Source organism: Dermacentor andersoni, chromosome 1 (genome assembly GCF_023375885.2).
Source record: "Dermacentor andersoni chromosome 1, qqDerAnde1_hic_scaffold, whole genome shotgun sequence".
Classification (NCBI taxonomy): Eukaryota; Metazoa; Arthropoda; class Arachnida; order Ixodida; family Ixodidae; genus Dermacentor; species Dermacentor andersoni.
In genome coordinates, this window is record NC_092814.1 from 141,354,341 (window position 1) to 141,379,340 (window position 25,000).

General features: G+C 46.3%; 1 protein-coding gene across 2 annotated transcripts in view; it reads left to right on the forward strand.

Moving 5' to 3' along the window:
• LOC126546058 (G-protein coupled receptor dmsr-1-like) overlaps window positions 1–25,000 on the forward strand; it is a 1,011,142-nt gene that overhangs the window by 972,485 nt on the left and 13,657 nt on the right. For both annotated transcript variants that reach the window (XM_055062099.2, XM_055062100.2), the window contains one exon: window positions 24,667–25,000. This exon is cut by the window's right edge and continues 13,657 nt beyond it. In XM_055062099.2, the coding sequence (XP_054918074.1) occupies window positions 24,727–25,000 (274 nt within the window). In that variant the 5' untranslated portion in view covers window positions 24,667–24,726. The remainder of the gene's footprint in view (window positions 1–24,666) is intronic.

Here is a 25,000-nt window from a genome sequence, read left to right on the forward strand (position 1 = left end):
TGAAAGAGCGAACGCGGAGCGCAGCGGGGGGTGAAAGACGGCGATAGGGAAGAGAGCGCATGGATGAAAGTGGAGAAGGAGGGTGCAGCGGATTCCCATGAGGCGGAAAGCGGAGGAGGAGGGCGTGGCGAAAGCGTGAGAAGAAAAGCGTAGTACCGCGCAAGACGCGTTCTGAGGCGACAATCGTTACGAGATGGCGCCTGAGTAGCGCGCGTCGTCTGTTGACCAATGACGCCATCGGTAAGGCGTGCGGCGACCGCGTCCACCGATACCACATATGGAGACAAAGTGCTGCATGAGGGGACGTCTGTCAGTGGCGGCTGCTATGATTCACGCCCACACGTCACCTACACGCTGCCTCTCGAGATCTCCTGATGAACGAGGCAGTCGCGACACACTTCTAGGGTGGCTAGAAGGGGAGGTGTGAATACCGGCGGCGCAAACGTGACCCCACAGCGCACCGATGCCGCGGGGCGGCGCTGTTGACCAAGGCGGGGTAAGCACGCAGCCGAAATGAGCGCCTCGCCAGCCTCGCGTCGGCTGCATCTCTACCACCGAAGTGAAAGTGAGCCCGTTTCGGGTATCGCGCGCTTTCTGCGAGCGTCAAAGAATGAATCTTCATCATGAAAACAATGTTATGTCAGCCCACATCATTACTCCTGTGAAATTTTACGGGCCCAGTTCGCACTGTATCGAGATTCAAACGCGTTTTGTCTGTGCGCATTTCGTGAGCTGGCTTTGGGTGTTAGGGGCTAGTGGGGGGGTTCGAAATAATTTCGACTACTTCGGGTTCTTTAACGCGCACTGACATCATACGGCACACGGGCGCCTTGCATATCGCCTCCCTGAAAATGCGACCGTCGTCCTCGAGATCAGCAGTCAATCACCCTATGCGTACCGTAAGACCTGTAAACTGCAGACATTACCTGATAAAGTCTGGACGTATTTACAAACCACTTTTTGTCTGCTCTAGCAGACCTGTAGCATGTCATTTTGACGCTCATATAAGCAATTTACTATGATTGCAGACAGTGAAGCAACAGATCTGGTCGTGAAGTCGTTTATTTACAAGTGAGGAAAAAAATTTACAACACACAAGGTTTCAGTGTTTTCCGTTTCTTCTCACTGCTCTGCTGATTGACACCTTTAAGCAAAAAGTGAATCCTTGTGAGGCAATAGAAACGTATAACTGAGGCTGTCAGGGTAGCAGAATGGTCTAAAGCAACTAATCTTTGACATTTAACCAATTGACTGCAAAATCTCGGCCACAGCTTTGGCATGCTAGCGTGTTACACTGAATTAAAAATTATGGGGTTCTACGTGCCAAAACCACTTTCTGATTATGAGGCACGCCGTAGTGGAGGGCTCCGGAAATTTTGACCACCTGGGGTTCTTTAACGTGCACCTAGATCTAAGTACACGGGTGTTGCCACTGAGCAACCACGGTGGGTGTCACACTGAATAAACGAGTGAGTTTGTTTTCAAGGGAATTGTCCAGCTTATAGAACGATTCTGAGGGATATAAAAGGCCCTCAAGGTCCCACTCTTTGGATGCCTCTGGTGGAAGCTCTCTGGTTACAGTGGCTCTGGGTACAGCCACTGTACTCTGGGGATATTGCCTTTATGGTGCTTCGCAGTCTTCACAATGTGTGGGAAAAACACGCCTTCTCGATCGCCACATAACCTGCAATGTAATAAACTAGCCGTGCGTCGCTGCGGTGCTCAACATAACTTTGGTGGTCCACAGCATCTCGCCCTCTAATGACGGAATGTCGGCAGGAACACTCCAAAACAGGCGACGAGACCTACTGACAGCGCAGGGCGCAGGCCAGCGTGGAAGTACCACGCCGTAATACGGTAATACCACGCTCCGAGCAGCAGCGCCACGTTCCCCCTGGTGGCATCGGTGCGCAAGGGGGTCACGCGCGCCCGAAGGAAAGCGCCGCCGGTATTCACACCTCCCCTTCTAGCCACCCTAACACTTCGCTCCGTTTGTCACGTGCCCCACGAGACAGATAGTCCGCGCCAGCCTATATATCGCCAAATGAAAACACGTATAGAGCTGCGCTCAAATTTCGCATTAGGGAGCATTGTAATCATCGGTGGATTTCTTTTTATTATTCAGAATTCCTCCTCAGGTATATTTTTTCCGTGTCGGCACTACACCAGCGAATGGCTCCACTTGATAATGAGCGTTACCTCATTCTTTCGATTGTATGTCCACGGCTGATTCGAACTAATTTGAAGAGAGATGCAGCGGCGCAAATACTTTAATTCAGAAGCATATATATTTCCGGAGCCTATATGGGAGAAAAATGAAACGACGCAACCGAGGCAACTTCAGTCTCCGGGCCAGAGTTCCAGAGCAGAAACTCGCAAATTGTCTGGGGTATTCGGCATCCTGCCCGTCATGTAGTAATCACTCCGCCTTGCTACACGCACCAAGGAAAGTTAGCTAATTCATTCTGTCATGCGTTGTCTTTGTAGACATGACCAACCTTGTTTCTTTTTTTTTTTTTACTTTCCGAAAGTATTTTATTTAGTTGACTGATTTCAATGTATCGCAGCCTGCCAACTCGTAAATCGTTTTCAGGCCCTGTGATTCGTAATAAGTGGAAATATACATAGAAGCGAGGAGTCGCGCACACAGTAAATAGTAAAGACATTAAAACGTAAGAATGCTCTCTCAGAATTGAGGGCTACAGCTTAGTGACCGCCGTTACCCCGGAGAGTTCCCGAGCACCGGGATCATAAAATCAAGAAACAAAAAATACAATTGTTGGATGGGGTTAGGGTATGCCTGAATAGTAAAATGGAGGAGAAGTGACAACAACATAGTGTCGACAGCCCTCATATGACAGCTAAACACGCGTTGTTTAACGCTCTGCTTACCAACCACAACCTGGCTACTGGCTTAGACTGGGTCTTGCTGCTATCATGCGGGAGCGTGAACTGCGGGCCAGAAAATCGAAGAGGCTCGATAGCTAACGAGAACAGCGCACACACAGAGGGAACAGAGCAAATGAAAGGAAAGCCATACGTAAACACGACTGAGAAACAGAACCATTGAAGGCTTTATCTCCGACGGAGGTGGCGTCCTCCCTAACCAGCCATAATTAAATTGCTTTTGGTTGATTAAGAAAAAAAGACCCGACGATGCCTGCATTTCATTAACCTTTAACGGAGTCTTGACGTTCTCCTTCGAGGAAATCTTCGCCTGGACAAGACCGCCGAGAATGGAGTCTTTCGCGGCCTTGCTCCGTCACTCTAGAAATTGTTTGCTCGGACGTGCAGCGCCCAAGTGAGGTTAACACGAGAAACTATGTGGACCGGTTGGCGCTTTCAGCTGCGCGAAGGCTATTCGAACAATTTTGTCACCGCCGGTGCACCGCGAGGCATACTTGCGGGTCCTTTTTCAAGCAAGGTGCAACGTTTAAGGTCAACTATGCTATACGCTCGCCTGTATTGTTTACATATATGAGCATATACTATATGCGACGTTCTGTTATTGTGTACATTTTTGCATTATGGAAAGATGACCCTTTATTTCTATTAGGAGATATTTATTACGAGATTTTTGCTAAACACATGTAGCTGCGTGAAGGCGTGCATTGACACACTGCGAATAGTCGTCGATTTCACCCTATAAATGCCGCACGAAGTAGCACGCTCTGCAATGCGTGGAAACTGCAACGGCATCGACAAAGTCCGGACTTGCTTGGAAATTTTCGAAGCTCCGCTGTTGATTGCGATTAGTGGTGTGGGAGCAGGCTATTACGAATGAGTTGACCTCTCAGCTGGAGAGTGGTGGTCGCTGCGTCTATGGACGCCATAGCGAGGCCTTCGGAGGCACTGTGAGCGCCGCTCGCGTGACGTCATGGCAGGTACCCGCGTTTCTCGTCGGCTTGATTCCGGTCGTTTGCGTCTTTTCGTGCTTTCACTCTTGTTCTCTCTGCTGGAACACTCATCATGGTCCTTTCAAATCGTTTGAGAGGGTCAAATCTTATGCCATGAACTCATTTCTAGACAACAATTTGTTTTTCAAAGGCAACATCTCTGCAGTACAGGCCGACGTTGCTTGGTCGAGCATAGTGCGAAATGTTTATATTTGGTCACACACCTTGCTGCGGCAGTTAGAATTGATAATAATGGCAGAACTGCCGAAATATGTGGTCCATCATTTGAATTATAGATCATGGTAGTCTAATATGTTGGGTCACAAAATGGATTTTAAAAAAAATTATGCACCAACTTCACTGGAGTTGTCTAAGTATGCGTAAGCATTGTGCCTCTTACTCATCTCCACGCATACGAAGCATATGCTGTTTACTGCGATTGGCGAATTAGTAGATGGTTCGTTAAATTATGCTTTATTGGCCTTGTAATCTGTTTTGTCTCTTGATCCGACCAGTATAAACCCTTATCGGTCGTTATAAGCCTTATCGGACTCCATCCAACCCTTATCGACTCTTATGAGGCCTTATCGGTCGTTATCAATCTTATAGGACTCTGTCCGCCCATTACCAACCTTTAACGGTTGTTATCAACCTTATCGGATATGAACCGACTCCTATCAATTCATATAGGCCGTTATCAACTTTATCGAACTCGATGCAAGTCTTATCAATCCTTACCAACCCTTATGGGTCATCAACCTTATCAGCACCAATCCGACCCTTATCCACCCTTATCGGTCCTTATGAACCTTATCAGAATTGCTCCGACCATTACAAGCCCTTATCGCTCTTTAGCACCTGATAAATCCGCGTCGAATCATTATCAAACGCGATAAGACCCATATAACTGCTCACCACTCCTTGTCAACCTTATCAACTCATCGACTGCTTATCTGTTTGGGTTACGCGACAACGCAGTGGACACTAATTATGGCAGGCATTTCACTTTGCATCATGGAATACATTACCATTGGGTGGCTTTGGTCCACGGCATTTTATCTCAAGTGTTATGAGCGGTATAGGCGTGCTCTGTATGACTAGATCGCGCAGACCTGTGGGTATTTAAGCAGGAAGTTCTCCGAAAATAAAACCAGTTGTTAGAAAGCGCTCGTCCTTGTGTTGCTCCTCTTCTTTGTCCCTGTTTGTTTGCGCACAAAAAGTTTTTAAATAATGAACATTACCATGCTCCTCTTCTTTGTCCCTGTTTGTTTGCGCACAAAAAGTTTTTAAATAATGAACATTACCATTTGTCATAAAACTCCAGAAAGGCCGCCGATTTTGCCATGAACTCGAAAATTCTTTATGTGATATGTATGTGACACAGTGTACTGTATGACCCAATTTTCGTTTTAGACCTGCCATTCTATGTACTTCAACATGTTACTTAAGTTTTCTTTATTTATTTCTTTTTTTTCCTCCTCTTCTATGTTAGGTTTATCTAGTTTCACGATATTTCTTACTGCCGATACATAGTTGTCTCTTAATATGTTCATTTACTTATATCTGTATTCCAATATTTATCATTTCTGTAATTGTACCGATTCAGCTGCTGTTTCTTGCCAATGTAACTGTTATATTAATCATGAACAGGAGGTCCCAATTCCGCTTTTACTGTGGGACCTCCTCCTGTATACCTCTATCTGTAAAGTATCTTTATGAAATAATAAAAATTGATTGATTGAACGCGGAACAACAGATCCCTATGGTTCAGACCAGGCACGTACCCAAGTGGAGGCCTGGGGGACCCGGCCCCTCCCCCCCTCCAAAATTAAGCGGCACACCTCCTCCCCCCTTCCCACGCCACCATTCGTCACACCCATTCCTAAAGCGCCGCCAAATCAATCTTAAGACTCGACAGCTATTCGGCGGTTAACATTTTGCTGCCTTTTTCTCTCCTTTTGGATGGCGGTAGTTATCGGCATCTCCCGGAATGTGAGGGCCAATTTTCTCGTGGCTTCGGTGCCCGCGCGATTAACTCGAGATGCGCTCAGTTGTCACCATCTATTGTAACGGTCACGTGCATCGCTGTTGCTTCGTTAGTTCAACCTTCTTTGTTTAAACTGATCTACGGACCAGGAAATTTATTCAGTTCGTAGTGAGCTGGTCTGTATGCTCGTGGAGCGAGTTGCGGCCGGAGAAAACGCCAGTTGCATTTAACGTTTTCTTTTTGCTTCATTATTTCCTCGAGTGACGGCTCCTCGCTATGCCGGCAGATCTTCGGAACCATATACCTGTGATATGGGTTAGATAAGGTGGGAAATAAAATCATGCGAAACAGCGTCCATCATGATACCCTGCAATAGCCGTTAAACACATAACCAATGTGAATGTCACCCGTTACCTCGTCTCGTTTTTCTCTAATTGTACAGCACTTTTCGTGCAAAATTGGCAAGTTAAAACAAAAGTCTCAAGGAGTTCAGAAATTAAGCGATCTATTAAGGGAGAGAGCCGATGCAACAGCCAAACACGAAGGAAAAGCGAAAATTAGCAAATTTAACCGTTGTTTTGGAAAATATTTATGGGTCAAGATCTTTTTATTTAAGAAGTAAGTAGAGAAAACGTCGCCGGAAATGGAGAATGATTCCGTGTGTTTTTGATAACGCTTCTACAGTTATTAGTCGAACCGCCTGACCTATAGCCACTTCTCTGCTGTGCTTATGTGGGTGTTTTCATAACCTTTGGTGCAGTACGTCTAGAACCGTAGCGTCCTGCGCTCTACAAGGTTGTACGCGACTGGCGGCCACGCATCGTTAACGCAACTTCCCAAATAACAATACAAGTCGGTTTTGGCACTTGGTAGAGCAGTAAACAAGGGATCCAAAAGAACTGTGATTGTGCCGCAAGTATATATTTCTCTATAATTCTTTCAGAGCTAATTCAAAAACACTACTAGAAATATTCATTTTATACTTTCGCTTATTTACTTGTTTTTAGCAGTGTACTTCCTGCACTTCTTTCCTGCGCGAGTCCATTCAATGTGGTCCCTTGCTTGTCAAGTAAAGGAGAGGTGTATCTCACGGGCGTACCTGTTAGATACACCTTACTTCAGTTATCTTTTGCAGGTCTACGTGTCTTTATGGCGAGCAGTGGGCATTATTCACATTTGTACTAGTAAAGATAGCCCCCTCATTTGCATAGGAAATATACTTTGGGTTGCCCCCCCCCACGCCCCCCCCCCCCCCCCCCCGAAAGAGTATCCTGGGTACCTGCCTGGTTCTGACATATTCGCCTTGTGTAAGCGTGGGTGTTTAGCCTAGTAGGTAAGACACTCGGCCTGTAAGCGTCGGGTCGTAGGCTGGAAACTCACCACCACCAACGTTTCTCTTCGAATTTTTGCTTCCTAACTTATTTTCGCCTTTTTTCTTTATGGAGCGCATCGCATTGGGGGGGGGGGGGGGGGGGGGGGGTGTTAAGGACAGACTGACGGACAGATTTCCTGGGTGAGTCGCCTAAGAATGCTTACGCATTTAAAGGGACCCTGGAACGACTTTGACGATTTTCTACAAACGTACTGAGTCGTTAGAGTAGGCCCTTCGGATCATTAATTGACGCATCTAAGTGCTCCGTCAAATAGTGTAATTTATTATAAGGTTTCAAAAATGCACATCGCTTCCGATCGCAGCACACTGCGCGGCGGAATTTTAAGCCACCCCTACCCATATGACGCAAATCACCCATATGACGTCGGTAGGGTGAGCTATCCGATTAGCTGACCAGGGCGCGTGATCGATAACTTTTCCAACTTTATGGTAAACAGATGATGATCGTAATAGTTGGAATGTTAGTTAATTTGTTTTTATAGAAAGAAAGTAACATAAAGGGAATGCACAAGAACATTTTTTAAGTACGCTTAAGTACTTCCGGCGCACAGCAAGTGTCGTCTGCTTGTGTTACAACGTGCTCCGTCTTTGGCGAGAGCTCCGCCGTCAGTGTTGGTCTGTCTTTTCGCGAGCGCTATGATTCGACTTTGTTGCGTTGTGGACTGCAAACGTAGCGACTGGCAATATGTCAAGCTGCGACATCGTGTCCCTCTGCAAGCCAGTAGATGAGCGGACTGGCTGCAGCGCATCGGACTCCGCTATCCGATCGGCGCCAGGATTTGCGCGATTGCAGCTGTCACTTTACACCGGAAGATTACTAACGCAGTAGCGTTTCGCGAGTCCGGTATTAGGGTAAACGCAGGCGCAAAGGGGACAGGGCATGGCCATGCCCCCTTCCGTGTCGTTTCATGGGATCAACAGAAGCGTAAATGTGAATGGTCTGCATGCTGCAGCCATCTGGTGGCATAGAGCTCAACCAGACACAGTAGCAGTAACAAAATGTATTATTCTTTGCTGCTGGTGTGAATTTTTCGCAGGAGTGTAATCGTTAACACGTTGGTTTTGTAAATGTCCAAAATGTTGTACACTTGGTTAGAGCAATATTAGCTCTTTCTTTGGCTGGTTAAGCTCTGCGCCACGGGTGGCTTGACCGTGGAGACCGATCAGGCAGCTCACGTACGTCTACGCTAAAGTTCCTTCATCAGCTTGAGTTTATGCCTCCACCGTTCCGTCGAGGAGGAGGGAAAGAAATAAGTAGAAGGCAGGGAGGTTAACCAGAATAACGTCCGGTTGGCTACCCTACACCGAGGGAATGGGAAAGGGGGAAAACAAAGATAACAGGTAGAGAGAGGGGGGAAGGAAAGAAGGAAATTGCGGTGAATTCGCTGACATGTGGGGCCTTACAGAAATTGCATTAATAGTCACAGATGGTCGCACAAGCCCGTCGTCCTTAAGAACAAAAGCGCCTTCACTGCTTTATGGGCCGACGGGCGATGGGGGCGGTGTTCCAGCAGCACCTGCACAGAAAGCGGCCGATTGTCCAGTTTTTGGAAAGCTTTGGCAAGTTCTTGTCTCTCAGGGGTGTATCGTGGACAGTGGCACAACAGGTGGTCGATGTTTTCTTCGGTGCCACAGACCTGACATGCTGCACTGTCAGCCCCTCCAATTGATGTAGAGTATGCCTTTGTGAAGGCAACTCCTAACCAAAGGCGACAGAGAAGCGTAGCTTCACGTCGAGGAAGTCCGAGTGGAGGTCGGAGTTGCAGGGAGGGGTTTAGTCGATGCAGTCGTGTAAGTCGTAAGTTTGGCGAGTTGCACTCGGTCAGTGTGAGACTGCGTGCCAGGTGTCGAAGCTGCCTTGCGGCGTCTGTCCTCGAAAGCGGAATTGGAACGCTGTGCTCTTCTTGATGTGCTGTGCGAGCAGCGTTATCGGCGGAATCATTGCCACATTCCATAATGGCCAGGTACCCATTGAAAAACGACTTCGTGATCTTTTTGTTGGACGTGATGGTAAAGTTTTACGATTTCGTATGTCAGATGGTCACGACATCCGTGTCGGAGAACTGACTGCGTGCACTGTAATGCCGGCTTTGAATCACAGAATCTTGGAAGTGAGGCTGGCCTTAGAATATCTGCTAAGTAAAGATGACTTCACTACGCTTGGCTTCAATTTCGCAATTTCAATGTGGGCCCCAAAGTGAATAATTAGAAACTGAAGTAATAAATATTTTTACTTAGATACCTGGGCATTGCGATTTCTCGTGCAGGTAATTCCCGCCTCTTCTGGTAATCCACTTGAAAAGGCTGATTCGCGCTATCTATCACACAGAATTAGGGCCGTATACACGATACGCAAAAAGTCAAAGGGAAACAGGCAGTAGTTTGAGCGGTCATAATGCTTTTCTGGTGAGGTGTTTTTGTGAGCGCTAAATGTTTTATGAAGTAGGGCCGCTAGATAGCGCAGGAGACAAAATTTCTCTGCCTCCAACTCTCGTAATCACTTAATGGGCCGGCGCGCATGGTGGTGTCTGAGTGTATATGCCATATAATCGCTGCGCACATGCGGTTTATTACCAGCCGCGATAGCCTCATTGTGTTCGGCCGAAATGCAAAAAAGAAAAAGAAAAGCGTTTTTGTACTTCGATTTATGTGCACAAAATTAATCCAGAGCTCGAATCTGCGGCGTCCTTCTAGCCTGCTGCGCTCCCTGGGGATCTAAAACCTTGTTAGTTATTTAACTAAGATGCTATCACTGACGGGAAAAAGCAAAGCCAGCATATTCAGCTTCAGGTGACAAGTAAAATTATCATAACTAGCACGAATGCTTATTCAGACCACAACGTTGTTGCTCATACTCTCATTGGTTGTGTCAATGCACGGGATGAGAGCAATGTCGACTTATGAATTGTGTGAAGAGGGTGGAAGCAACGTGTCGGTGGTGTCCATATTCAGAGCATGGGTAGGAAGGTGCACAGTAGGTCCGCGCCAAACGATGAGCACCGCGTAAGATGTGTTGGCCAAACACTAGCTGCCCTTTCTCCTGTTTTCTGCGCTATAAAGGTGATATATAAATGTATAAACCACACTATATATGTGACACACAATGAGTGCAGGTTAATGGAACGCTTCTGGTACTCACGTCTCTCTATAAACAGTGCTCTCTGTGCATGGTTTCCGAAAAAACTGATTCGCCACAACTTTAAGTGATTTCTGTCGTTCTTTCGGGGTCTAAAAAAAGGCCATCATGGGAAGAATTTTTTTATGGAGATTAAAATAAATACAGGAATTGTGACAGTTTGCAGGCGACGGCTACCACATTTAACCTAGTTAATATTGCAAGATTAAAAAAAGGAGAGGATATTGCATTGGACCACACTTAGATAATTATGCAACTTGTGTAAACTCTTTAAGGAAAGCATAGGTCACACGTGCTTCGCTCTTTTTTATATTTTTTGAGGGCCTACTAGGCTGCTTGCCTCCAGTGTAAGTGTATCTGCAAAATATCACGGAAGCTTCAGTTCTCTCTGCATGTCGTCGTCTTGCAGTTAAATCCACAACACCGTGTACCTTTACCTTTAGTGCCATTTGCACTTTCTCTTGGCCATCCTTTTGTTTGATGTGATTCGCTATCTCGTCTGCTTAGTTCTTTTTTTTTTATCCTACGCTTACGGAGACAAAATTAGCACTCTTAAAGCCGTGAGGCAAAGGAGTGTTTCTTCAGTGGTGCGACCGTGTGTAAGCCCACGCGAGACAATACTTAAATATTGATGCCGTCTAAAAGCTGCTTTCACCGCTTCTACCGAGGCTTCCATAATATATATGCCTTTATTGAGGACGCCTCAGAAAATCGCGGCTGATGAGCATGTCGAAAGCCTGGTGCGTCTAATCACCGGGAATACTAAATGGTCTCAAGAAGCCACCTGAGTGACGGTAAAAATTAAGAAATAGCGAGTTGGCTCCTGCTTCCTTTCCTTTTGGAAAACACGTACACTGCCACACTAGAAGCAGCGGCATGACTCTGCGAGACGAGCACTATCATTATGTCTTCATCGGTTCGAGGATTTGAGAAGAAGTAATAGTACTATTAGTAAAAAGAAGCAGTAAAGAAGGGCTGCAGCATGAAATGGGTGAGAAGAAAATTTGGCATAGGAGAAATATGCATGCACTGAAAGATAAGCAGGGTAATGTTATCAGCCATTTCTATGATATAATAAAAATAGCAGAGGAATTCTATTACTGACCTGTACAGTACCTGCAGAGCTGCCACGCTACCTTCATTGAAAGTAGAGAGGAACAGGATACAGAGGCGCCTTCTGTAACTAGCGATCAAGTTAGAAGGGCCTGCAAGATATTACCCGGGGAAAAGCGGCAGGATAAGATAGAATAACAGTTGATTTAATCAGAGATGGAGAGATATCATGCTTGAAAAGCTTGCAGCCATTTATACGCAATGCCTCACGACTTCAAGTATCCGAGAGAGCTGGAAGAATTAAAAAGAATTAAATTATGGGGTTTTACGTGCCAAAACCACTTTCTGATTATGAGGCACGCCGTAGTGGAGGACTCCGGAAATTTCGACCACCTGGGGTTCTTTAACGTGCACCTAAATCTAAGTACACGGGCGTTTTCGCATTTCGCCCCCATCGAAATGCGGCCGCCGTGGCCGGGATAGCTGGAAGAATGCCAAAGTTATACTAATCCATAAGAAGGGAGACGTTAAAGAATTGAAGAATTATAGGCTCATAAGATTGCTTTCCATATAGTATAAAATATTCACCAGGATAATTTCCAATAGAATCAGGGAAACATGACTTCAATCAACCAAGGGAACCAGTTGGCTTCAGGCAGGCATATTCTACAATGGATTACATCCATGTCATCAATCAGATAATTGCGAAATCTGGGTTTTCAATCAACCTCTCTATACGTCTTTCATGGACTACGAAAAGGCATTTGATTCAGTAGAGAAATTAGTAGCCATAACGGCATTTCGTAATCAAAGAGTACCGGAGGCATATGTGAATATCTTGGGAAATATCTACAAAAATTCCACAGCTACCTTGGTGTTCTCCACGATAAAAGTAGAAAGTTACCTATCAGGAAAGCGGTGAGGGGAGGAAACACAATTTCTCCAATGCTATTCACTGCCTGCTTAGAAGTATTCAAGCTATTAGACTGGGAAGGCTTAGGAGTGAGTATAAGCGGCGAATATTTCAGCAACCTTTGGTTTGCAGATGACATTGTCCTGTTCAGCAACACTGGAGATGAATTACAACACCTGATTGAGGATCTTAACCAAGAAAGTGTGAGAGTGGGGTTGAAGATTATGGCAAAATTCAATGTTCAATAGCCTCGCAAGGAGACAAGAATTCAGGATCGCCAGTCATCCTGTAGAGCATGTACAGGAGTACGTTTATCTAGGTCAATTACTCACAGGGGCCTTGATCATAAGAATAAAATTTACAGATGAATAAAAATCGGTTGGAGTGCATACGGCAGGCATTGCCCAATCCTGAATGGGAGCTTACCACTGTCGTTGAAGATTGTACGCACATTGCATTCTGCCGGTGCTAACATATGGGGCAGAAACTTGGAGGTTAACAAAAAAGCTCGAAAACAAGTTAAGGACCGTGCAAAGACCGGTGGAACGAAAAATGTAACGCCTAACATTAAAAGACAGGTAGAGAGCGGTGTGGATTCGAGAGCAAAAGGACATAGCCGATATTCTAGCTGACATTAAGAGAAAAAAATGAGCTGGGCAGGCCATGTAATGCGTAGGGTAGATTACCGGTGGACCATTAGAGCTACAGAATTGGTGCCAAGGGAAGGGAAGCCAAGTCAAGGACCACAACAAACTAGGTGGGGTGATGAAATTAGGAAACTTGCAGGCGCAAGTTGGAATCAGCTAGCGCAAGACGGGTAATTTGAAATCACAGGGAGAGCCCTTCGTTTTGCAGTGGACTTAAAGATAGGCTGATGATGGTAATGGTGATGGTGGTGATGAGGATGAATAACACTATTGCAGGCCCAGGTGCGTTAAGGTACAGCGTCATGTGCAAAGTGTGGTGTAATAAAAGGAAGGAGGCAACCAAGACAATGTCTCCATGCACCTCAAATGCATTCAACCCTATGCCCGTAAAAGGTCTCGTTTCCCCTACAACAATATCATGACACGTGATTCTCATGTGCAGCACCGGTCGGCGTTCTCTCACAGTGGCATCGACGCAATGACGTGGCTAGTTCTCTAGCTGCGATCCACAGACACGACAGCAGAGTCTCGTCACCCTATTCATCGAAACGCGGCTCTTCGACCAGTCAGAATTTACTCCAGAGTTTCAGCTTATCAAGCCCTCAAACTTGTCCATATATAGCATGCGGCAGCGAAGCCATTGGCTGCTGAAACTGTGGCCTTGCTTCGTCACGACTGCAGAACGCAGATTCTGAACGGGCGAGCCGCCCCACTGGGTTGTTTAAATTGTCCCTTGAAATAAGTTGAGCAGCTCATCCTGTTACCGTTGGGACCACGAGCACTTCATCGCTCCGCATACCGGTCCCCCATAATATTTACTAATGGTCTTAGCTTACTTATCACGTCATGACAAAACACCTTCCCCCTTTCGCCTTTCTGGACCAGCAGGCATGAATCACGAACACTCCGATGCACAATCGTTCTATTACTGGTTACCCGCCGTGGTAGCGCCATGGCTATGTCGCTTTCCGACATGAGGTCGCTCGTTTGATTCCATGCCAAGGGGACGGGAATTCCCACTAGGTGGGATATGCTTTAAAAAATCTGATCGTGCACGTGCATTCGGTACGCGGGTATGCAGCAACCACCAGGTTATCAAAATTATTCCGAGTAGCATCTCTACTGCATCCCACCCACACCGCAGCTTTCGGGTGTGAAAATTCATTATCATTGTTATTGGTCTTGATTTCACAGAATATGTATTTGTTTACGTACTAACGCTTCGGTACGCAGATGGTTAACGAAAGCGAAGCCTAAAAAATTATGCAGGTCTCCCCCACATATTTTAAGAATTGATGCTATCCGATTTGTGGTTCTGAAAAGCCTTGCAAGATAGACTATATGGAATATATGTTTGTGAAAGACAAGCAAGTGTTTGTGCGGCGCAAGTGTGTGCGTGACGACAGCAGCAAGACGAGGACGATAGTTATATGATGGCATGACCAGAGATTTATTGTACTCCGGCGAACAAACGTTGTTACCTGTCGGTTTTATGAGCAGCTATGCCATGTGACGCGCTCGAAGTACAGTAGTAACTACTCGGCCGGTCCATTCCTGCATCTGCAGCGCGCGTGTACGTGCTGTTGCTTTCTTAAGAAAATGCACGCGTCAATCACATCAAAGCGCTAGTTGGCGTTAGCATGAGGGAAGCATTCACGAGTGTGTGGCTTAATTGGTAAAGTGTCAAAACTTTCTTCTTGGGAACCTTCACTCGATCCCACATTATCGGACAACTGATTCTTTTTTTCTTCCTTTATTTAAGTTGTAGAGACACTAAACAAGGTGAGACGCGATCCTGTCTATGGCTACTTACCGCTAAGCGCTTGATAGGAGGCAAAGAATGCTTCAGATTGAAAAAAGGTCGCAGTTTCGTGCATCGATTGCGATAGCAAATTAGTAGACAGTCATATGAAGTAAGGATAGTAGTTTTATCGGCCGTATAAACTTGGGAACGTTCGCTTACTAACTGAGTTAACAAGCATGGTGTCAGCACACACAGGCAAACATGCACACATCACACTCAATGATCGCGCACATTCGCTGTCAAAATGCTGGCGTAAGCAACGGCGGCAGCAGCAGCGAGCAAAGTGATTCGTGCTGTCTATCGCTTCAACTCAAACAGCGGTGACAAAACAGCACGCACAAAGCTATGAGCCGCCTGCAGATCGCTTTCAACACAAGGGCGCGCGTCCGCGTGCCACCGCTCAAAGTACGCAGTCGCTACAGAGTAGAAGCCCTCCCCCCCCCCCCCCCCCACCCCACTTTCCTCCGTTTCGCGCACGAGATTGAGCCTCGATCGTACCCCTTGTGTCCGGTCGCGAAATACGCAGCTGCTGCCGGGGCCCAACACGCACCCCGTCCCCTCTCAATCCCCACCCCGTCCTTTCATGCAACGGAAGACAGCGCGTTTGCTCTCCGCCTTCCTGCCTCGCGCGCGCCAGATTGAGCTGCGTTCGTCGGCTCCCCTCGCGTGCTTGCACTCGCACATACAACATACGTTGCGCGGCGACGCTGTTATCGCGCTTGGACTTTATACGAAACATCACGGCAACGGCGACGGCTAAAATGTTCCTAGAGTGTCTATACAACTGCTATCGCAATAAAACTATGCTCCCGCCGCCGTCCTTTAGAGTGGGTCAGAAATCCTCCCCGAAGTATAAGAACAATATGACAACGCCCGTGCTTGCGCGATTGCCGGGCATGCGCAAATTAAGGCACCGCTCTCTGCATTGGATGATAGAGGCCCATGGGCCAATAATTTATTGACAGATGATGCAGTCTGGTACGTTCATTTCATCAGTCAGAAATATCGCGACATTTCCACGCAGGGACGCAGCCACACATGTTGTTTGTTAATGCGAGGAATCTCAAAGATATAATATATCTGAAAACTGAAAAGGCGCAAGTACCTCTTCTATACATGGGGAAATATCCACTATGCCGCTGCGTGGAACGAGCGAAAAAGGACGAATTAGAAGCTTGATTGAACAGTTTCTTTCTTGCCTGATGTTGATGATGATTGATGTGAATAGCAACGAATAGCGCGCAGAAGATGAGACACTAAAAAGCAGACACACACGAAGAGCACGAGCGCTCGTACTGTTCGTGCTTGTCTGGTTTTTAGTGTCCCTTCCTCTGCGTGGCTATTCGTCGCGATTCCAATCATACACCAACAAGTCCAACAAGCTGCGCTGCTAATATTGATGGTGGTTAACACCCCCCCCCCCCCCCCAAAATAAATAAATATAGTGGCTATGAGATGAGGACTCCGTAATAATTTTGACCACTCGAGGATGCCAACATCAACCCAAAGCGCCGTACACGAACGTTTTTGCACGCGCAGCCCCATAATTATTCGGTCGTGACTCGTGCTGTCCTACTCATTCGCATAATCCCATAACGTTTCCGTGGGTACCGCGAGCAAAGATGACAAATATAGCATACAGAAAAAAAAAACGAGTCATGTTCTGAGGCAATAACTTTAACAGCAATAATAATAATAATAATAATAATAATAATAATAATATTGCTGTTGTGCTACGAAATGTATCTGCGTTCCAGTTAAATGGTTCCCGAAATCGTCCCACTAGCAGTTCCAGACTATCGACTAAATAGGCCAACGCCTTGTTCAGCTGATTTTTTTTTTTTCAGATATATCCAAAGTGGTATCAATCGTAGTATTTAGTCTGAGCAGACGTGAGTTTATTAATGTTGTATTGTATTTTATTCTTTGGTTTCAATTTCACAATTGCGATAATTAGTGGGCCCTTTAATTCGTTAGCTGGGCATTGCAGCTTTTCATGCACATAATTTCCGCCTCTTCCTGTAATCCACACCCAAAAGTTGGAACAGCACTTTCTGTCCCAGGCAATTTTAAGCATTCTGTATGGAGTAAAATAAAGACAAAATATCATATAAGTGACCTCTCGCACTGCCTATCAAGTCATTCTCAGTCTATACTGCATGTCGATGATATCACTATTTATACACCGGTAAAATTGAGTTTATGTATGATTTATTTTTGCAACCAAACCGTGATTCAAACAATGTTGTGAATTGTTACAGACTTGAAATAACTTTACGTTAATATTACTAATTCTACTTTGTTGATTCATAGTCTAAGCAAAAGCCGATTGTGGGTAATCAATCCGTTGCTAACATTTTGGCACTCCCTCTGCTAACCTTTTTGATAGCTGTTGCTAACCTTCTGACAACGTTGTGTTTCTTAGCATCGTACCAGGTAAGCATTTGAAGCCTTATAGAATGTTTTAACGTGATGGCATCATTGGCGGGCTTCACCCGCTTTGGAGGCATCGCCGCGTGACCTAGATAATACAACTTCTTCCTGCGGTCGCTGCGTTGCATGGACAATTTTAACGTGCCTCGCGAATAAGTAATCAGCATGAGCTAATGGCTCCTTGGGAAGTCACCAACATCCAAACAAACAAACCAACGAAGTTGCGACGAAGCGATACAGCAGATAACCCCGGTGAGCGAATCATCGTCGGCGGCGAATGGGCTGACACCTGCCACGTCTATAGAGATGCCGTTTCCTTACCAGATGGCGGGAAGATACCATTCATTAGCCCTGAATTTGATTTTATCTGTGGTCACCAGTATTACATATCTACGGAAGCCAGAGCTCTAGTAGTGCAACTACAAGGCATCCATGACGCTGTACAAGACGTTACTGTGATAGAGGCTCGTGAGCCCAGCGGCTAAACACACAGTGACGAAGACATGGACAAAAGACATTGCCTTTATCTACTATTTATCATAGCGCTTATGACATTCACAAGCATACAAAAACACGGGACTACATGTACACTTACACAAGTCTAAAGCCTGCTTCGAGGTGCGCCTCGAATCGTCCGTGGCTACGCTATAGAGTTCGCTGTCTTGAAGTGTCCTTTCATACTCTACAGGCGGCTCACCCACGCGCAGTACCACGGCGGGGTCCCTACAGCATGTCAAACTACTGCAGCCATGACGTTAGGCCAAGCTGCCGCGCCCTGATACCGGGAAAGAGGGAGACGCTCACCGCCCTGGGCTCGTGGAGCGTGACTAGCCCGTTGGCGGCGAAATCCGCTGGCTCCGGACCACGTACACGGCCGTCAGCACTGCTGGTGGCCACGCGAGCTGCAATGATGTTCCATTGCGGCGGTGGCTATCAGGCGAGACCACAGGCACGGCCGACAGGGTGGACCATCAGCTGCCGGAGCCGTGCCCTAGTCCCGATGATCCCCGGATTATTTAGGAAGGCTGCCCGAGCGGACCATTAGCCACTCGTGTGTGGGCTGGCCCGGCTGTGTTCCATGAACAGGCTGGCGCCAAGGCGGACCGGTAGCCGTCTCAATCCCCAATGGAACACGTTCCACCAGGTCCTCGAATCGCGCATGCGCTCTCTCCTCGCGTGCCACGCCACCGCGTACTATCGCGCACGTGCCGTTGTCCGCACTTCATTTTCGTTCGCTTCGTCCGTAGAGCACACTCGTCTCATCTCCACTCGTCACCCCCCCCCCCCCCCCCCCAACTTTCAGTACGTTGTCTCGAGAGGGAGGGCACAACGGGAGACACTGGGACACAGAAATCACTTCCCATCACACACATCCATAAGAAGAAACACGGTCTAGGAACATTTCTGTGGGAACAGCGGGAACAGACGGGAAAGACGAAACGCTGCAAGCTTTGCACGCAAAGACAACAAGCGCAACAGAAAGAGTACTTGTGTTGCAACTGTGGTAAAATTCTTCAATAAATTACTTATGGCCGAACACTTGACAGCAGCATGTATCCGTTTCACCCCGGTATATAAATGAGGCAAGTGTTAGCACACAAGTACATCGGCAAATGTGAGCACTAGCTAAGTTCAGCATCAGGGGAACCGTAATCAAGCCCTAAGTTGCGGTTTTCTTTCGCTTCTTCCAACAGCTAGTGCAGAACCAGTGCTCTCCCTGTCTACCAGCATCTGTGTACTGTTCAGGCTTTCCGGTATGACCCACACACAAACAGCGTTCAGCCTCAGGATTTGTGCTAGAACGCCCGGTCAAGTTATCGAATACACTGGTCCACGGTTTTTTGGTCTCTTGCAGCACATTTGTTCTTGAACGATGCAAACTTTCATGCTTTTCCGAATTCATGGTAGTGCCAGTATTTACAGGGTTTGTTCCCTGCTTTTAGGCCCGTTGATCATGTGGTTTTGTTTTCAAGTTGTTCCCCGCTGCTTGGTTTATACTTGGAAGCTGAGAAAACATGCTTTCCACTTTAAAGATAGATGCCTCGCTTGTCTCTTCCGTGCCTTCAAATGGCATGCTGTAAAACCGTAGCTTCCAACAAGTGACAGCGATAACTAGGATTAGCGGTAACGGCCCCATGCTCGTTAACTATGCCATCTACAATCATATGTGTCTCCAAGATCTCAGGTCCACATACATGTTCAATGCGTTTATTTAGGCCAACAGACCTCATCTGAGGGATGTAGCGCATTATCTGCTTCCTACTACCAAAATTTTCTATTTTCCCACCTGTCTGCTTAACGCAGAACTCACGGTTCTGCACTCGTTCGGGTGCGTATCCAACACTTTGAACCAGGCGTTCGTGATTCCTAGCATGTGCTTCTCCTTCTTTCGTGGACGGACTACATACATTTGAGATAACCACAGCGTCTCAAAGCGCTGCGATTAGGGCACGACCGCACGCATGAAACGCCTGGCGCGGGCGACACACGTTTCTTGCATTCGTCCATCGTAAGAGCTGGCTTACGATGGACGAATGCAAGAAACGTGTGTCGCCCGCGCCAGGCGTTTCATGCGTGCGGTCGTGCCCTAATGGTTAGAACATTGAGCTGATGTGCTGGAAGAGAGAGGTACGATCCCGCCATCGATCACGCCTTTCTTTAAAGCATTATTGGCAGACTTTTCCCGCTTTGGAGCTACTCAATAGAGAACTGGAGGTGTGTTGTGCGTACGCGAAATCTTCATGGTGTACACGAAATCGTTGCTTTTTAAGAGGTATAGGAGGTATGGAAGCGTCCCTTTGATAAGTGAGAGTGTGCAAGGTCATCCGTAACGCAGGCGCAAGCAGTGAACTAGAGAAATATTCCCTTGCAATGCTTGTACAGAAATTCGTCAGCGAAACGCTCCAGTTCCCTATAATTGCTGACAGCCAGTTTCTTCATTCCAGTTCCACACACTCGGCTTCTAAAAACCACTGCCATGTGCTATAAATAATTAAAGCACTTTGACGACCAATCTTTCAGCGACGCTACTACGAAACTCATTGCTTAAATCGGTTTTACACTCCACACAACCCTTTCCAATAGTTGCCAAGGTGTCAATAATTGTAGCGAGCTATTCAAAATAATGTTTCTTGTTTTCTACTGGCTTCAGAAATGCTTCGTTTCTTTCTCTTTTTTTGCAATTATGTATGGCTGCAGTAACCTTAGTTTCTTACATACATATAACGCTAACTGGAAGTCTCCTTTTCAGCCTATTGACTCTGCACTTCCCTCTGCATATATAACTTGTATTTTTAACTTTATATGCGCAAACAATTGAAACTATATTTCTCAGTAAATCAGATTCAGAGAACGCAATAATAATCAACAAGTTATAGAACTAGAGTAATTGGAACCGCCAACAGTTGCCAAGGCCTTCTTAAAGTCAGCTGAAGATAAATTTAGTTCGCTCATAACCTTGCGTTGCTATTCGATGCAATGCGTCCGTACTGTATCACCTTCTTGATGATGCGAGCACTTGGCGCTCATACTTGGCGCTCATAAAAAGAAAGGGGGAGGCAGGGGGCCGCTTGCGCTGCCTTGTACTGAATTTATTACCCAGTCCTATTCCTAATATGTTAAAATATTACATTTTTCAATAGTATGGTCATGCTCTCTATGCATGATCTACGAGCGACCAGTCAGTCGGCTGCAACTCATTAACAGAAAACCAAAAAACATTCTCCTTGTACATTTTCTTTATACGTATGTTGTGTGTCATTGGCTCCTTTCTGTACCAATCTATGCAATTCAGAAACTGATCCCCATTTGTGTTCGTGTTTTATGTTTCGAATGCAGCTGCCCATTTTCTACCACTTTGAGCGGCGTCTTTATGTATACAAACGATCGTGGTAGATATAATGAATGCGAGAAAAAATGAAAGCACAGCAGAGACAGCTAAGTAAAACTGTTGCTTTAACTTTAAATAATTTGGCCAGGGGCTTATAGCGTAAAGTTATTCCAATATGTTTTTATTCCAGTCTCTTGACGTCAAAGTTACGTAACCGCCGACGCAAGCATTGGGCGGGGATTCGCAGCGTTTTTTGAAAAGACCAATGGAACGCTCTCCTTGGTTATAGGAGGTCACTTTCGTTTGCTTTCAAAACAAATAGCATTGCCTTACTTGACAGGCGTTTCTTTTCTAATTGACTGACCAGAGAGAGAGAGATTCTTGTTTCGGAAGTAGGAACATGGGGTAAAGTGCAGCTCAGCAACTGTCTCTCAGATGAGGACACCTCAACCGCGCTGCACAGGGGGGAAGGGATAGAAAGAGTGGTGAAAGAGGGAAGGAGCAGCAGCGGTCGAAACGCTGTGAGCGTGGGGAGGGGGCTTAGAGGCGATCAGCTAGGGCGATGTCCTCAGCGAACTCCAGAATCGCTCGGAAGAGGCGCTTCTGGCTTGAGATGCAGCCCGAGGGGTGCAGCAGATTGTCCACTGTAGGTGCAAAGGGTTTCGATAGGGCCGAGCCAGCACAGTGAAAGTAGATAACCGGATGAGGAGGGTGGTGCCAGCGTCTGTGATTGGTACACTTCTTCTTGGTTAGATAGATTTCGGTGTCTCGTAGAAAATCGCAAAAGGATGGACAGTTGAGCTTGTTGGCACGGTAACATATTCTTGGTTTGTAGCACTAAGTGACACAGACGCAGACTAGAGAAAGACTAGAAGAAGAATAGCGCTCGTCCTGTCTTATTCTAGTCTGCGTCTATGTCACTTCGCGCTACAAACCTAGAAAATCGCGGTGGCGTGCAACGAAACGGTAAAAATGCAGCTAAAACGGCTGCTCAGCGCAGAAAATTTGTCAATGGGATATCGCGTACGTGCTAAAAGGGTTCGACAACGTGTACTGCCACGCAAAAATGTTTATTGTAAGCAAATAAATCCGTTCTCTAGGGCAGCTCCAAGTAGCAAGTGCCGGAGCGATCAGCCGGCAGCTACCTTCTATTCATTTCGGAACGGCGCACTCTCCGGCTATTCCAAAAAGCATTTAGTTTTGTTCGTCATATTAATGCCTCTTTAATATGTACACGTCACATTGACGCGGTGTTATGGCAGTTTTGTGGCGTCATGTGACAGACAGGTGACGGGGGCGCATCCTGAAAGCTTTTGACCAGTTGCGGAGGGTTAATGGTGAAAGAGGCGTAGAATCAGAAACAATTGTTTTCCTGCTGTTCCGTCTATTCAAGCATAATCAGTGTTCAGACATCACATCAGGTGAGGAGCTTTCGCGGGTTTCCTGACATCACGTGAAAGCCACGGGAAGTGGGGGTGGCCCGAAAAAATGTTGACCAATTGTGGAGGGTTGATTGCAGACATGGAATAGAAACGTTTGAAATAGCTTTACGTTATTGCGCCCCAGGATAAGGTACTGATTCTATTCCGCTTATTCTCCCTTTTGCCAATCGTCAGTGGTTTCAGCGGCGCTCCGCCGATATGTTACCATCATGATCGGCCGGTCGTGATCAGTGGATATTAAGAAAGAAGTAGAATCGCGCAAAGTAAGTTTGTACATCATAGCGGCATACATTTTGGAATTCTATGCGCACGCTCGCTTAATTCGATGACACAAAAGTTTTCGTTTTTGTTCATTTCGCCTAATTAAATAAGTGGAAAGCAGACTTCAGCGAAATCCTGTGCAGAAGTTGAGACCATCTAACCGTATATAAACGCAAAATACATCTACAAAAAGTGCGCCTCGACTATGCTGAAACCTGCAAGCAACCAAGTTCTCCAACGAGTATATTTCTATTTTGTACTTCTTATTGATGCACTGTGACGTGGTAACCACAGGAACGCGTCAATACATGCATATGACATACGTCTGACGGAAGAGCAGTGCAACACGAGAAACACGTTGAAGGAGACCATTCTCACGAGCATTAAGTAAGTCAAATCGACATGTGCGGGGCTTCGTGAACAGGTGATCGCGTCTTATAACGTGCAGAGCAGACAACAGCAGATGCGCGCACGGAGTTTGAAGCGTATGGGAAGATTTTCACGTTGCCAGGTTAACAAAACGGCCATTCTCTCAATGGTCAAATAAACGACCTGAGGACGCCGCTCAATCGAACCAATCGTCTTGAGCGTCTTGAGCAGAACAGTGATCAAACTAAAATTGAGAAAAATTAGATTGCCAAAATGCAACACACTTGCGACCAAAATGAAAAGTATTGCATGAAATAATACAGTGCATATTTCACCCACGCCTTATCGCCCATTCGATAGTTCATATTTCTATAGTGCTTAATGCTTACAGCTGGGAAACGTTGCGTAGTTTTTTTTTTTTTTTTATCTCGAAACTCTTAAACTTTGCCGTTTGCTTTGGGGTTACTCTTTTAACCTGTAGCAACAACTCAAAGGGCACCTTACCATTCCTTATTACTCATTGATTAAGAATTTGTACTTGATTTAGGATGTGAAGCAAATAAGCGGCATAACATTAGGCAGGTGCATTAACATGGCAGCAAAAGTCAAAGAAATCGTTATGAATATGTGCACAATTTTGTTGCGCTAATGTAAAAGCAGCTTAAGCCCACTATACCTCAGGCTGTAATGCCTGCTTTGTCTCATTATAACATATTCGCAAGTGCCATCAATAGGCCTCATGGTGGTTCGTCATAGTAGAGAGATAGATGCACTCTTATAGCTGGTATGCTTGTCGGGTGTGACCTAGCTTTTAGTCACCGTGAAGAGGCCCTGGACCCATACTTACACATACGAGTCATCGCAACTACCCATACGAGCAGTTGCGATGACTGGAACTGTCCGTAAGAACAGCCGCTGGCTAACTGTGAGTGTGAACATATTAGCGAAGGCGGCCGTCCATAATTAAGTGTCCTGACGAACCACAAGCTCTGTGGATTCGGTACCTTTTATTCCTTTCTTATGTCAAGAGGAAAGCTCATGGAAACAACAATCACCTATAATCTACAACCCTTGATGTTTTGCTTCGAAGGCTACTTTTCTGCGCTAAGATATAACAGGAAACATAAAATAGGCACATGCAATTTAACCACATTGGACCAAGAAAGTATTTCCAAGTGTTATACGGGACGGGTTACTGTGACACCATAAGGTATATACATGCAATAGTCTAACAGTCCCTCTTTCTAGGCCAAGAATAAGATTCACTGCTTTATTTCGAAGTGAATAAAGTGACTACGTGTGCACATCTCAATAGTAGCATTCTACTTAGTAATAACATAAAAACGGTTCTACGGATGGCAGCCCCCCAGATGGGGAACACTAGATTACAATTTTACTGAATGACCAAAAACGCAAAGTAGCGAGGGCCTCTTCTTGCATCTGTGGCTGCAGAAAAAAGGAAACCCCCTTGGTTAGTGATGTCTACCTCTTTGTGTCCTGCAGGAAGCTCCTGTGGCCACGAGTCCCAGTCCGTTGGTTGCGAAGAGCGCAGCTAAAGCACTCATGGCCGAGGTTCTCAACGTGAGCAGCATGCTGCAGATAGCGGACAGCCTGTACCTGGACGAGGAGAACCTGTCCCTGACAGAGACTAACCTGAGTGGTCCCTTCGCCGGCTTCGACTTGTTCGAGGAGGAGGAGCTCCCTTACCACGGCGCCGAGCTTGGCCGCTTCCACGCGTGGTACACGAGCCATCTGCACGGCTACCTGAGCATGACTGTGTGCGTGTTCGGCATCCTCGCCAACGTACTTAACATCATCGTGCTCACGCAACGCAACA